The sequence below is a fragment of the Polyodon spathula genome, chromosome 27 (genome assembly GCF_017654505.1).
Source record: "Polyodon spathula isolate WHYD16114869_AA chromosome 27, ASM1765450v1, whole genome shotgun sequence".
Taxonomy (NCBI): Eukaryota; Metazoa; Chordata; class Actinopteri; order Acipenseriformes; family Polyodontidae; genus Polyodon; species Polyodon spathula.
The window spans coordinates 1060125-1075752 of record NC_054560.1 but is presented as its reverse complement, the minus strand read 5'-3'; the positions used below and the strand labels follow the sequence as shown (position 1 = coordinate 1075752).

Here is a 15628-nt window from a genome sequence, read left to right as displayed (position 1 = left end):
CACACACAAAGCAACCCCTGCACGCACACACACACACACAAAGCAACCCCTGCACGCACACACACACACACAAAGCAACCCCTGCACGCACACACACACACACAAAGCAACCCCTTCACGCACACACACACACACACAAAGCAACCCCTGCACGCACACACACACACACACAAAGCAACCCCTGCACGCACACACACACACACAAAGCAACCCCTGCACGCACACACACACACACAAAGCAACCCCTGCACCTGCACGCACACACACACACAACACACGCACACACACACAAACAGTGTGGTGTGTGTTTCGTTGTGGGGCGTGCGTGTGTGCACGCACACACACACGTTAGCAACCCCTGCACGCACACACACACACAAAGCACCCCCTTCACGCACACAGACACACACACAAAGCACCCCTGCACGTGCGTGTGTTGTGTGTGTGCAAAGCTGTCGTGTTGTTGGGACGACACACACAAAGCAACCCCTGCACGCACACACACACACGTTGGCAACCCTGCGTGTGTGGTGTGTGTGTTTGGTGTTTCTACACCACACAGCACCCACACACACACACACAACCCCTGCACCCTGCACACACACACACACAAAGCAACCCCTGCACGCACACACACACACACTGCAACCCCTGCACGCACACACACACACACACAAAGCAACCCCTGCACGCACACACACACACACACACAAAGCAACCCCTGCACGCACACACACACACACAAAGCAACCCCTGCACGCACACACACACACACACACAAAGCAACCCCTGCACGCACACACACACACACACAAACAACCCCTGCACGCACACACACACACACACAAAGCAACCCCTGCACGCACACACACACACACACACAAAGCAACCCCTGCACACACACACACACACACAAAGCAACCCCTGCACGCACACACACACACACACAAAGCAACCCCTGCACGCACACAGACACACACACAAAGCAACCCCTGCACGCACACAGACACACACACAAAGCAACCCCTGCACACACAGACACACACACAAAGCAACCCCTGCACGCACACACACACACACAAAGCAACCCCTGCACGCACACAGACACACACACAAAGCAACCCCTGCACGCACACACACACACACACAAAGCAACCCCTGCACGCACACACACACACACACAAAGCAACCCCTGCACGCACACAGACACACACACAAAGCAACCCCTGCACGCACACACACACACACACAAAGCAACCCCTGCACGCACACAGACACACACACAAAGCAACCCCTGCACGCACACAGACACACACACAAAGCAACCCCTGCACGCACACACACACACACACAAAGCAACCCCTGCACGCACACACACACACACAAAGCAACCCCTGCACGCACACACACACACACACAAAGCAACCCCTGCACGCACACAGACACACACACAAAGCAACCCCTGCACGCACACACACACACACACAAAGCAACCCCTGCACGCACACAGACACACACACAAAGCAACCCCTGCACGCACACAGACACACACACAAAGCAACCCCTGCACGCACACAGACACACACACAAAGCAACCCCTGCACGCACACAGACACACACACAAAGCAACCCCCTGCACAGACACACACACACACACACACACACACACACACAAAGCAACCCCTGCACACACACACACACACAAAGCAACCCCTGCACCCCTGCACACAGACACACACACAAAGCAACCCCTGCACGCACACACACACACACACAAAGCAACCCCTGCACGCACACAGACACACACACAAAGCAACCCCTGCACGCACACACACACACACAAACACCCTGCACACACACAGACAAGAGCAACACCTGTGTGTGTTGCACACACAAGACACGTGCGTGTGTGTGTGTGTTTGTTTTCGTTCACACAGACCCGTGTTAGCAAACCCCTGTTTCGTTTGCACACACAGACACCCCTGCACGCCACATGACACACACTGTGTGTGTGGTGTTTCCCCTGCAACACGTGCGTTGTGTGCTGTGGTGTGTTTCCCCTGGACGTGCGTGTGTGGTGTGTGTGACCACACACCAAAGCAACCCCTGGGTTTTTCGTACAACCACACACACACACACACACAAAGCAACCCCTGCACGCACACACACAAAGCAACCCCTCCACGCACACACACACACACACACACAAAGCAACCCCTTAACGCACACACACATGCACACACTATTCTAATTCTCTCCTCTCTCCTCAGGATCACTACAGTATTTTAGCATGTATGATTGTAGGCTGTATATAAATACATATGTTTCAAGTGCAATTGGTGTTTGCAGTTGTTAGTTATTATACATGTATACCACTTATGTAACACTTCATAATACATTTATTAAGCTTTTAAAATTGCAATAGAAACTCCCCAACCCAATACACAATTTGTTTTTAATTAATTGTTAGTGAATTCCTCTAATCAGGCATTGTCTCTGGTACTGTTTGCTTGCCTCGCGATAAATAAATTCAACATGAATAGAAGTACTTATACAGATAAGACATGTTGTATAATATGACTCGGGCTTTCCATCAGTTTTAATTCTTCTAGATCTAACTGCTGCCTTTGATACTGTAGACCATTCCATCCTACTGAACCGTCTTGAAAGCACAGTAGGACTTCCTGGCCTTGTCCTATCCTGGTTCAGATCTTATCTTTCTGATAGGTTTCTATTTGGGATGTAAAATCGGCATTATCAGAAGTTGTCTGTGGTGTTCCACAGGGCTGTATTCTAGGTCCCTTGCTGTTTTCATTATATATGCTACCATTATCCACAGACACAGAGTGAACTTCCATTGCTATGCTGATGATACCCAGCTATATTAGCCCCTAAAGCCAGGAATTTCTTCTGCCTGGGTGTTATTAAAAACATAAGAAAGTTTACAAACGAGAGGAGGCCATTCGGCCCATCTTGCTCGTTTGGTTGTTAGTAGCTTATTGATCCCAAAATCTCATCAAGCAGCTTCTTGAAGGATCCCAGGGTGTCAGCTTCAACAACATTACTGGGGAGTTGATTCCAGACCCTCACAATTCTCTGTGTAAAAAAGTGTCTCCTATTTTCTGTTCTGAATGCCCCTTTTTCTAAACTCCATTTGTGACCCCTGGTCCTTGTTTCTTTTTTCAGGCTGAAAAAGTCCCTTGCGTCGACACTGTCAATACCTTTTAGAATTTTGAATGCTTGAATTAGGTCGCCACGTAGTCTTCTTTGTTCAAGACTGAACAGATTCAATTCTTTTAGCCTGGCTGCATATGACATGCCTTTTAAGCCCGGAATAATTCTGGTCGCTCTTCTTTGCACTCTTTCTAGAGCAGCAATATCTTTTTTATAGCGAGGTGACCAGAACTGCACACAATATTCAAGATGAGGTCTTACTAGTGCATTGTACAGTTTTAACATTACTTCCCTTGATTTAAATTCAACACTTTTCACAATGTATCCGAGCATCTTGTTAGCCTTTTTTATAGCTTCCCCACATTGTCTAGATGAAGACATTTCTGAGTCAACAAAAACTCCTAGGTCTTTTTCATAGATTCCTTCTCCAATTTCAATATCTCCCATATGATATTTATAATGTACATTTTTATTTCCTGCGTGCAGTACCTTACACTTTTCTCTATTAAATGTCATTTGCCATGTGTCTGCCCAGTTCTGAATCTTGTCTAGATCATTTTGAATGACCTTTGCTGCTGCAACAGTGTTTGCCACTCCTCCTACTTTTGTGTCGTCTGCAAATTTAACAAGTTTGCTTACTATACCAGAATCTAAATCATTAATGTAGATTAGGAATAGCAGAGGACCTAATACTGATCCCTGTGGTACACCACTGGTTACCACACTCCATTCTGAGGTTTTTCCTCTAATCAGTACTTTCTGTTTTCTACATGTTAACCACTCCCTAATCCATGTACATGTGTTTCCTTGAATCCCAACTGCGTTCAGTTTGAGAATTAATCTTTTGTGCGGGACTTTGTCAAAAGCTTTCTGGAAATCTAAATAAACCATGTCATATGCTTTGCAATTATCCATTATCGATGTTGCATCCTCAAAAAAATCAAGCAAGTTAGTTAGGCACGATCTCCCTTTCCTAAAACCATGTTGACTGTCTCCCAGTACCCTGTTACCATATAGGTAATTTTCCATTTTGGATCTTATTATAGTTTCCATAAGTTTGCATATAATAGAAGTCAGGCTTACTGGTCTGTAGTTACCTGGTTCAGTTTTGTTTCCCTTTTTGTGGATCGGTATTACTTTTGCAATTTTCCAGTCTATTAGCTACTTGCCTGACAGACATGTTGAATTCAGATAAAGCAGAGGTTATGCTAGTGGGATCACAGAACCAACTAAAAGGAAACATGGGATTATGTGAGCTCGACCCTTGCAGTCTCTCATCAAAACTTAAACTAGAAATGAAGAGTTTGGGGGTCGTCTTTGATCCTGATCTATCATTTGAAAGTTACTAAAGTATGTTTTTACTGTTTGAGAAATATAGCCAAACTTAGAACTCCTTGCAGTTTTCAAGTCAAGATTAAAGCCGCATTTTTATAAAATGGCTTTTTATCTTAGTGGGTTTTAATGTAATTTTAAAATTGCTGCTTTTGTATTATTATGTGCACACTGTTATTTAAATAGTCTGATTGTGGCAGGTGTATGTGTGACATGCTATAGAAATGCATTATGGTTTGTTCCTTTTTTCTGTTATGTACTCTACAGTGTGATACTTTTGTATAAAAAATGCTATAAAAGGCAATAAAAAAAATCACGACTTTCATCACTTTAACTATAAATATGCACTCAAACCATGAAATGTAAAGACTTGAAATATGACAAATTCATATTAACCAGCCCCAATCTTATGAAATGGTCTTGATATTTGTCACATTTTCCCTGGTAGGTATTTTCCCTTGGGGATCGTATTCCTGGTGGCTGGAAAGATCGTTGAGATGAGGGACCCATCTCTGATTGGGAAGAAGCTGGGGATGTATACTGTCACAGTGGTGTCAGGGCTACTTCTCCATGGCGCAGTCATCCTGCCCCTGCTCTACCTCTTCATTACAAGGAAGAACCCGATCCCGTATGTGCGAGGGCTGCTGCAGGCGCTGGTGATAGCACTGGCCACCTCCTCAAGGTAGCTTGTTTGTATGGGTTTTGGGGCGAGAGCCATCAGAATCTAATGGAAAAAGTCAAATATTGTCACTAAAGACTAAATATCAATAAGCACACATTAAATAATGCATTAATTTAGCTAGCTTTAAATGAAACTGTTTATTTGTATGTAGACATTGCTACACATTGTGTATTTCTAATTGTCTATTTGCTGTGGAAATACCATACACTTTTATCGGGATGATTCAAAGCTGACTTTGGCACAAACTCACATGGCTAGCAGTATCTAAGTACTGTGTTTTGGTTTTGCAATGGGTTGCACCAGATTTAAAAATCTTACAAGTTAAAACATAAAGTCTACTGTGTAAAAGCAAAGTGACAGTATGCTATTGCTGCTGATCTTGAAACTGCGCAGCTCTGCCACTCTGCCCATCACCATGAAGTGTCTTCTGGAGAACAACGGCATCGACCGCAGGGTTGCCCGCTTCGTCCTGCCCATGGGTGCCACAATCAACATGGACGGCACGGCACTGTATGAAGCAGTCGCTGCCATCTTTATCGCGCAAGTGAACGAGTACGAGCTGGACTTCGGACAGCTCATCACTATCAGGTAGGACCTAAACTGGCACTTTCTACATTATATCACCCTGAAGAAACTCCAAGAACTATCGGCAGCATTGCAGCAATGGCAACACAATTATTACAAGTTCAAAAACACATCCAATTACAGAAGGGCAGGGGTCTGTAAGATGCCTAAAAATGGACAACAATAAAATATTTATTATGGAAGTTGTTTTACATTACATGGAACTATCATAGTGTATATTTGTAGAAATGAAATGCACTGTTGCGCCGATTTATTGTAAATAAAAAGATTAAACAAAACACTGCACATAAAAGAAAACGGCATGGTGGCCAAAATAAATAGGCAGACAAACAAACAAGTATCTTGCTGGCTGAAAGCCAACATGAGTAGCAATTGTTTTAGTTTTGTAAGTTCTACCTCCTTCTCTCTCCCATTCTCCACTCTAAACACCCAACCCAGAGTGAGTGATTTGTGAATGAATTGTGCATCTATATATAGAGCTGTACCAGGATTCAATTACTAATCATTCATTTGAACCCCAGCACATGAACTAATTTGTGCAATCCCCGTGCCCAAATGTTAATACACACTTTATCTGCACATGAAGTGATTGTGCAATCCCCATGCCTAAATGCAACTATATATTTTAAATCACCCATGATAACCCACAACTTGCACAAATACATACACACCAAATACAACATACAACACAAAAATGCGCACAGGGGCAGGGCACCCTTCCACAAACTCCCTGTGGTGTTTACAAGAAAAATGTTACTTTACCGTTGCTGTATCACGTGCTTTCATATCTTTGCTGTATCACGTGCTGTTCATATCTTTGTTGTATCACATGCTGTTGATATCTTTGCTGTATCACATATTTTTCATATCTTTGCTGTATCATGTGTTGTTCATATCTTAGCTGTAACACATATTATTCATACATATGTTGTATCCCATGTTGTTCATGTATTTGCTGTATCCCATATTTTTCACAACTTTGCTGTATCACGTGTTGTTCATATTTTTGTTGTATCCCATGTTCATATCTTTGCTGATCCCGTGTTGTTCATATCTTTGTTGTATCCTGTGTTGTTCATATCTTTGTTGTATCACAGGCTGTTTATATCTTTACTGATCCCATGCTGTTCATATATTTACTTTATCCTGTGTTGTTTTTATCTTTGTTGTATCACATGCTGTTGATATCTTTGTTGTATCTTGTGATGTTTATATCTTTGCTGTATCCCATGCTGTTCATATATTTGCTGGTCCCGTGCTGTTCATAGCTTAAAGTGATCTGTTTGAAATGAGTGGGGTATTGTGTGAGCAGAAACCAAGCATTGTGGAAGGGAGGCGGGGGACAATGTGATCTGGGCACACTCCCACCCTTATACCATCCTTATACAACCCTTATACCACCCTTATACCACCCTTATATGATCCTTATACCACCCTTATACCATCCTTATACCACCCTTATACCATCCTTATACCACCCTTATACCACCCTTATACCACCCTTATACCACCCTTATACCACCCTTATACCTTCCTTATACCATCCTTATACCATCCTTATACCACCCTTATACCATCCTTATACCATCCTTATCCCATCCTTATACCACCCTTATACCACCCTTATACCACCCTTATACCACCCTTATACCACCCTTATACCACCCTTATACCATCCTTATACCACCCTTATACTATCCTTATACCACCCTTATACCATCCTTATACCACCCTTATACCACCCTTATACCACCCTTATACCACCCTTATACCACCCTTATACCACCCTTATACCACCCTTATACCTCCCTTATACCACCCTTATACCACCCTTATACCTCCCTTATACCACCCTTATACCATCCTTATTTTTTTTCTCCTGGCGAATGCTCCCAAGTAGTTGAGAAATGTAATTTCCCATAAGGTCTGATTAAAAATGTAAAAAGGCAGCTATGTGTTTAAAAATATAACTGTGATACAGACAACACAGGACACAGCAAAGATAAAGGTAATGTAATGTGATGTATTTCTTATAAACTTTGGTGTTCTGTAGCACGTCATTCTTCAAACTCTATTTCTTTTATGTGAATTCCATCTTTAAACAAACTTGGTATTTATCCCATCACATAATGCTAAATAACATGGACTGAAGTTGTTTAAACATGACACAGAAAAAGTGAATATGAAACATGGCTATTAATAAAATTGTACAAGTGTACTTATACAGGATTCATGGTAAAACTGAGAATAAGCAAAAGACAATTTCATTTCTGCAGATACACCCTACAGTAGTTCCATTAAAGGTGAATAAACTTTGTCCATTACTTTTAGGCAACCTTCCCATGTTACAGATCCTTGTCCTTTGTAATTACTGTAAGATATTTAGCCTTCTCTGCCTGCTGCAGGCATGTTTATTAATATTGCTTTGTTTTGTTTTGTTTTTTTGCTTGTTGTTTGCAGTATCACAGCAACAGCCGCCAGCATTGGAGCGGCTGGAATACCACAAGCAGGTCTTGTTACCATGGTGATTGTTCTTACATCTGTAGGCCTTCCTGCTGATGACATCACACTCATTTTGGCAGCAGACTGGGCCTTGTAAGTTGTGAAAAACTGGCATACAGAAGATGTTTATTAAGTAATCTGCATGTTATTATAGTTTTCTCTCACTGTAGCACTCTAGTACATGCCTGACTCATATAAATAGCATTAAACATTTCTTTAGGGTTGTTAATAGCTTTGCTTTATTTATTTATTTATTGTTTTCTCTGCCCTTACCTTTTTACAGTGTTTGCAGTCATGGTTTGTATTGCAAATATTGAACTTTTTTTTATAGTCTGTGTTCAGGTATTATATTTCGAAACTTTATGCAGTGAAATATAATCAGGGCTTTATAACATGCCGGAACGGTCAAAAGCTTCAAGTCACATGCGGTGTTCATACTTTGCTTATAATAATATATATATGCACTATATATATAATATGGTCTTATATATATATATATATATATATATATATATATATATATATATATATAATAAGTTCCGCATCTATATATATAAAAAAAAGTTCAAGGCTAGATCAGTGAAATTTTATAGACGTGATCTGCTATTTTGGAAAATTTTGCTGGCAGTCAACTAGATGGAGCTGGGGCTTACAATATAAAAAACTGAATGCCTTGTCAAAGCTACAGCGGCTCACTGGGGCCATCAAAGAAAAAAATGTTTTTCTCATGATCATGAGAAATTATTTTGGCATTTTGGCGTAAAGATATCCCCCCCACCTCGGTTCAGAACTGTGGTTAATGTCCTGTCTTGTTTCGCAGAGACCGGTTCAGAACTGTGGTTAATGTCCTGTCTTGTTTCGCAGAGACCGGTTCAGAACTGTGGTTAATGTCCTGTCTTGTTTCGCAGAGACCGGTTCAGAACTGTGGTTAATGTCCTGTCTTGTTTCGCAGAGACCGGTTCAGAACTGTGGTTAATGTCCTAGGTGATGCTCTTGCAGCTGGCATCATTGCCCACCTGTGTCGGAAGGACTTTTTGCCTTACAGTGACAAGGTACATTTTATTGATTGATTATACAGCGGATGACAAGGTTTTCATTTGAAGCTGATTATAAAATGTATATTAAAAAAATCTAGTATTGATATCAAGGAAACCTTTTAAAGTGGTTGTAGCTAACAAAATAATTGTGTACCCCTCTGATCTCACAATGATCTACCCCTCTGATCTTACACTACACACTGATCTCACTCTGCATACTGATCTACCCCTCTGATCTTACTCTACACATTGATCTACCCCTCTGATCTCACTCTAAAACTGATATACCCCTCTGATCTCACTCTAAAACTGATCTACCCCTCTGATTTCACTCTACACACCGATCTACCCCTCTGATCTCACTCTGCACACTGATCTACCCCTCTAATCTCACTCTTTACACTAATCTACCCCTCTGATCTCACTTTACTCCTCTGATTTACTCCTCTGATCTCACTCTGCCCCTCCAATCTCACTGATCACACCGATCTACCCCTCTGATCTCACTTTACACACGATCGACCCCTCTGATCTAAAACAGATCACACCAATCTACCCCTCTGATCTCACTCTACACACCGATCTACCCCTCTGATCTCACTCTACATACTGATGTAGCCCTGGCTCCCACCTACGAACCCCATTAAAGTTAACATTTAAAATGTATGCATTTGTGCACGGAGTGTGTGTGATTGTTTAAAATGTAGGTGTGCACGGGGTGTGTGTGATTTTTTTAAAATGTAGCCGTGCACGGGGTGTGTGTGATTTTTTTAAAATGTAGGTGTGCACGGGGTGTTTGTGATTGTTTAAAATGTGCACGAGTGTGCACGGGTGTTTTAGGTCAGCAGGGAAGGATTCATTGCCTTCCCTGCCAAAGCAGTTCACGTGTAGAATGTTCCTGGGCCCGACTCAATGATTAACTAACAATCGAGCCAGGGCACAGCTGCATAAAAGGTAGAAGGTAGTGTATGTTTTGTTTATTGTCTGTAAGTTTTGGCCACTGTGCCGTTTACTTTTGAAACGTGTTTTATTTTGTGTTCAACCTTTTTAATTAATAATAAACACGCGCATCAACGCTTCATACCTCGCAGTACTGTGTGCGTCTCATTCCTGGTCTGACGTCACCACAAGCTATCCGTGACAATGGCATATTTAAAAAATGCTTGGAATTATTTAAAACTCATTGTTTAAACTATTTATTAATGTTTTAAAATGTCATTATATGTTTGCAAGAGCAACGGTACTTCCCTATGTCAGAAATGACATGCTTCACAATTACTTCACAATCACGTGGCATGCGATTAGTCGACAATCCATACACTGTTTTGTTTGCTTAAACCATTTTGTTATGCTATGGACTCATTCCACGAAAAAAGAAAATAGGAATATTTACGAATGAAAGGAAGCCATTTATTTTATTTTATTTATCATTTGGCCCATCTATGCTTGTCCGGTTCCTGGTTGATCTCAAAACTTTTAGGTCTTAAAGGATCCTAGCGATCAGTTGCATGACTAGGTAACCCATTCCTCACCCTCACTACTCCCTGTGTGAAAAAGTGTCTTCTTCCCACTGTCAGAAGTCTATCTTAATTTTCCTGCTGTGTCCTGTGGTCCTGGTTTCTTTGCTGTACTTAAAGTATTGCTGATGGTTAACTTTGTTAATAATACTAATAATCTTTATTTTTATGCAGCATCTTTCATAGTGGACCACCATCACAAAACGCTTTACAAAATAAAAGAACAGGGTGTGTGAACTATGCATCAGCTACAGAGTCACTTACAACGTCTCACCTGAAAGACGGAGCAAAAGGAGGTTAAGTGACTTGCTCGGGGTCACACAATTAGTCAGTGGCTGAGCTGGGATTTGAACTGAGTACCTCCTGGCTTTAGCCCATTTCTTTAATCACTGGACCAAACAGCCCCTATGACTGTGTGGTTAACTCCTTTTAAAAGACTTCTCCTTTTTCTGTTACAGGACATCCTTATTTGTAACATTCAGAATCTCCCAGCTTCAGAGATCCCACTGCTAGCCAGCAAAGACTGTGTGTTTGAAGTCCTGGGAGATGTAGTAACAGAGAAGCCAGCTGTTTACTACAACATCGCACAAGTCTGATCATTACAATGAAGCCAGTTATTTACTACAACATCGCACAAGTCTGATCATTACAATGAAGCCAGCCGTTTACTACAACATCGCACAAGTCTGATCATTACAATGAAGCCAGCTGTTTACTACAACATCGCACAAGTCTGATCATTACAATGAAGCCAATTGTTTATAGCATCACACAAGATTGATCTACAGATGAAAACACTGACATTGGAGTTTTCCTCCATGTTTTGTGCTTTGACTCACAAGAAGCTTTGTCTTCAAAGCCTGTGCTGTTTGCTTCTTGTGCTGCCATTGTATAAAAACTAAATAAAGGATAGAGGTGTGTGTGTGTGTGTGTGTATCACTGTGTGTATTTATTTATATTTATACTGGATCTGGCTGCCATTCATTCTAAATTAATGACAGAAAGACCGGGTGAATTGCTCTGTTCCAAATTACGGAGCTTGATTAAGAAAGAAAATATCCCAATTCAACGGTTTCATTCAGGTTGAAGCGCACTTCTTTTCACTCATTGTACTTGTTATATAAGCAGAATACTACATGAATATTCATGGGTGTTGCTGTTATTTTACTAAAGACAAGCCTGCACCACACATCAACAGGAAATTACTTTTTTTTTCAAGTTTACTCGTTTGTCAGGAGAAAGATAATTTCTCTTGTAAACGTCACTGTTTACAATCTCCTACAGCAATGCTGGTGCTGTGTTGTGGGAACAGAAAACCAGCATTGCTGCAGGAGGAGGCGTGATCTGCATACATAGTGACCCTTGCAGAAATGTATTTTTCTCCTGGTGAAAGCTACTGAATAAATACAGCCAGTGACACCTTTCAGTATAACTTTAGAGTGCAAATATCAAATAAAGAAATTAGCACAAGTTTGTGACAGAGCATAGCCTCCACATATGGGTGCATGTATGTGGGGGTGAAGGATTAGTGACCAGTGGCCATCTTGGTGAAGGCACAGCCAGGAATCCAAGATGGCCACCAGTTGCACAGCCACCTAGTTTAATTGAGTCATTGATTAATTGAGTAATTGTTTGAGTGATTGGAATAGTGTGGAATATGACCAGGTGGTGATTATAGTTTTTCTCAGTTGCTAAAGCACAATTTTGGGTATTCCCAAAACAATGGTCAAAACAATCAACAAAAATATCAAAACAGGTCGCAGATTTGTGAAAGTCATCGTACATTTCCAAAATTAAGTGTATGTGTCAAATCCATAAACACACATTGCGCAAAGTTATACTCAACTCAATACATTGAAAACAAATACATTAAACACTGCACCAAAATAAAATACTACTGTTTTGAAACCATATTGGGTCAATACATCAAAGGATGTAACTGAAGATAGCAACATTGCTTGCAAAGCTATCAATATTATTATTATTTTGTGTTCATATTAGTTTGTTCCACTTCAGCGTAGATGAAGGGGAGACAGGTTAAAGAGGGATTTTTAAGCTTTGATACAATTGAGACATGGATTGTGTATGTGTGCCATTCAGAGGGTAAATGGGCAAGACAAAAGATTTAAGTGCCTTTGAACGGGGTATGGTAGTAGGTGCCAGGTGCACCGGTTTGAGAGTGTCAAGAACTGCAACACTGCTGGGTTTTTCACACTCAGCAGTTTCCTGTGTGTATCAAGGATGGTCCACCACCCAAAGGACATCCAGCCAACGACAGGCCAATGGTCGAAAACGGCTCATTGATGAAAGATGCTAAAGGAGGCTGACACAACTGACAGTCCAGTACAACATTGGTGCAGAAAGACCCATAAAAGAATGCACAACTCGTCATACCTTGACACGAATGGGGTATGGCAGCCGACGACCTAACAGAGTTCCACTTATTTCAGCAAAACACAAGAAACTGCGGTTGCAGTGGGCTAAGGAACGAAAACACTGGACACTGGAGGATTGGAAAAACATTGCCTGGTATGACAAATCCCGGTTCCTGCTGTTTCACGCTGATGGGAGGACTAGGGTATGGAGAAAACCACATGAGTACATGCATCCATCATGCCACATGTCAACATTGCTGGCTGGTGGTGGTGTGGGATGTATTTTCATGGCACACATTGGGCCCCTTGATAAAAGTGGAGCAACGTTTGAATGCCACAGGATATCAGAACATCATTGCCAATCAGGTGCATCCCTTCATGGCAGCAGTGTATCCATCTGCTAATGGATTTTTTCAGCAGGATAATGCCCCATGCCACAAGGCTAGGATTGTCCAGGAATGGTTCCACGAACATGACAGTGAATTCAACTTACTGCAGTGGCCTGCCCAGTCACCAGATCTCAATCCAATGGAGCATCTGTGGGATGAGATGGAACAAGCTATTCGGAGTAGAGATCCACTACCAGCCAACTTGACACAACTGTGGGAAGCATTGGAGTCAACATGGGCCAGCATCCCTGTGGAACGCTTTCGACACCTTGTAGAGTCCATGCCCTGATGAATTGAGGCTGTTCTGAGGGCAAAAGGGGGTGCAACTCAATATTAGGAAGGTGTTCCTAATGTTTTGTACACTCAGTGTACAATATAAGAAATAAATAACAGGAAAGGCATCAAAGTGAAATAATCTATTTACAGTCTGATGAAGAATGTACAGTGTAAACATCATTCAGTGTCATCACCAACGAGTCTCTCATTTCTGTCTGGCCACATTATTTCATCAACATCACAGCAGATGTTCTTTCTAGCAATGCACCGAGGGAAAAAAAAAACTTATCCAGCCTTGACAGGCTTCTGCCCCGATGTCATCACCTTCCATGGCCTGGAGAAGTGTAACCCCGTCATAGGGGTGATGATAGTTTTCCTTCCATCTCCAACAGGAGAAGAACTCAGTTGGGTTGAGGAAGGGAGAGTATGGTGAAAGAAAATTTTATGAAAAAGCATCATGTTCCACAAACCATAGCTGCACACGTCATATATTGGCAAAATTTGTGGGCTGTCTTCCTTCATTGCTTCTCAGGTTATCCACATGGGGCTGAACAAGTAGAGCGCAAAGCAGGTCAAGAAACAAAAGGAGTTGTTCAGTATTATATGAACCAATCACTGGACGGTGAGCAAGAACCCCACCTTGGCCTATAGCAGCACACATGGTGGGGTTTCCTCCACACTGTCCCAGGGTGTCCATGATGGCACGTTGTCCAATGATGTTCCTGCCTTGCCGACACCATTTGCTCAAGTTGTAACCTGCCTCATCAATGAAGATGTATTTGACAGGCCAGATGCTATCGTCCAGCTCCATAATTGTTTGTGTACAAAAAAATAAATAAATAAGTAAATAAATAGTGAACATCAGCTATGCATTTCAATTGCATTGTCCCCAATAGACCACCTACAATAAAACCTCAACCCTAGTATCCCATCCAGACACATATATCAATCCCGTCATCTTCACTTCAGACAGTATTAGAGTACGTGTAAGTGTGAACTGTGTTGGAGTATCATTTTGAAATGATGATTCTTATCTTTCCATGCAATATGATACTGTATACAATAAGACTATCGCTTTGAAATGGCATGCACTCTTCTTATCAAAGGTTTCAACTTGAACACACTGGCAAAGCAATTCCTTTACTCACTGTTTCTATCAAAGGGCACTCTAAATGTGTTTCATGATGAGGTGACACAACAAAACATATTTTATCATATCGTAAAATATGTACCCAAGGTGCTTGTCATTTTGGGAGTTCATTTATAGAGTTTCTTAAGTTTCGATGGTGACCAAATTTGTGTGAGTAGTACTGTTGTGTAAAAATACAGCTTAAAATGAACAAGAACATCGAAAAATAAAAATGCACTTAAGGTTTGTGTTCTGAACACACACATTAACAAAATGCTGTGAAAATAAGTTTAAAGAAGTGTTGTAAATACGGCTAAAAGCTCAATATTTGAACAAAAGGGGGAGCAAAAAGGTTACCATATCAAGCAAAAAAGTTTTATTTGTGAACTCCAATAAACCAACAGTGTCTTTCGCCAGTCAAGTTGTAGAGTGCCTAAATAAAGTTTTGATCAACACAAACAGATTTATTTCTTCTGTTGCATCTTCTTAGTAGTCACAACTATTCCAGGTAAATAGATTTGGTTACATTGTTTACCATCAGGAGTTTAAGGATAATTTAATTGCACAGCAGGTTCCCTAGTTAGATAATGAGCTGTTAACATATCAGCCAAGAAGCATACACTGTAATTT

At 41.5% G+C, this 15628-nt stretch overlaps 1 protein-coding gene across 1 annotated transcript in view; it reads left to right on the top strand.

The window, feature by feature from the left end:
• LOC121301548 (excitatory amino acid transporter 5-like) overlaps positions 1-11739 on the top strand; it is a 40935-nt gene extending 29196 nt beyond the window's left edge. The window contains exons 7-11 of the mRNA XM_041231036.1: positions 4955-5188; positions 5582-5776; positions 8234-8368; positions 9228-9327; positions 11288-11739. Of these exons, the coding sequence (XP_041086970.1) occupies positions 4955-5188; positions 5582-5776; positions 8234-8368; positions 9228-9327; positions 11288-11425 (802 nt within the window). The 3' untranslated portion in view covers positions 11426-11739. The remainder of the gene's footprint in view (positions 1-4954; positions 5189-5581; positions 5777-8233; positions 8369-9227; positions 9328-11287) is intronic.
• The last annotated feature ends 3889 nt before the right edge of the window (positions 11740-15628 follow it).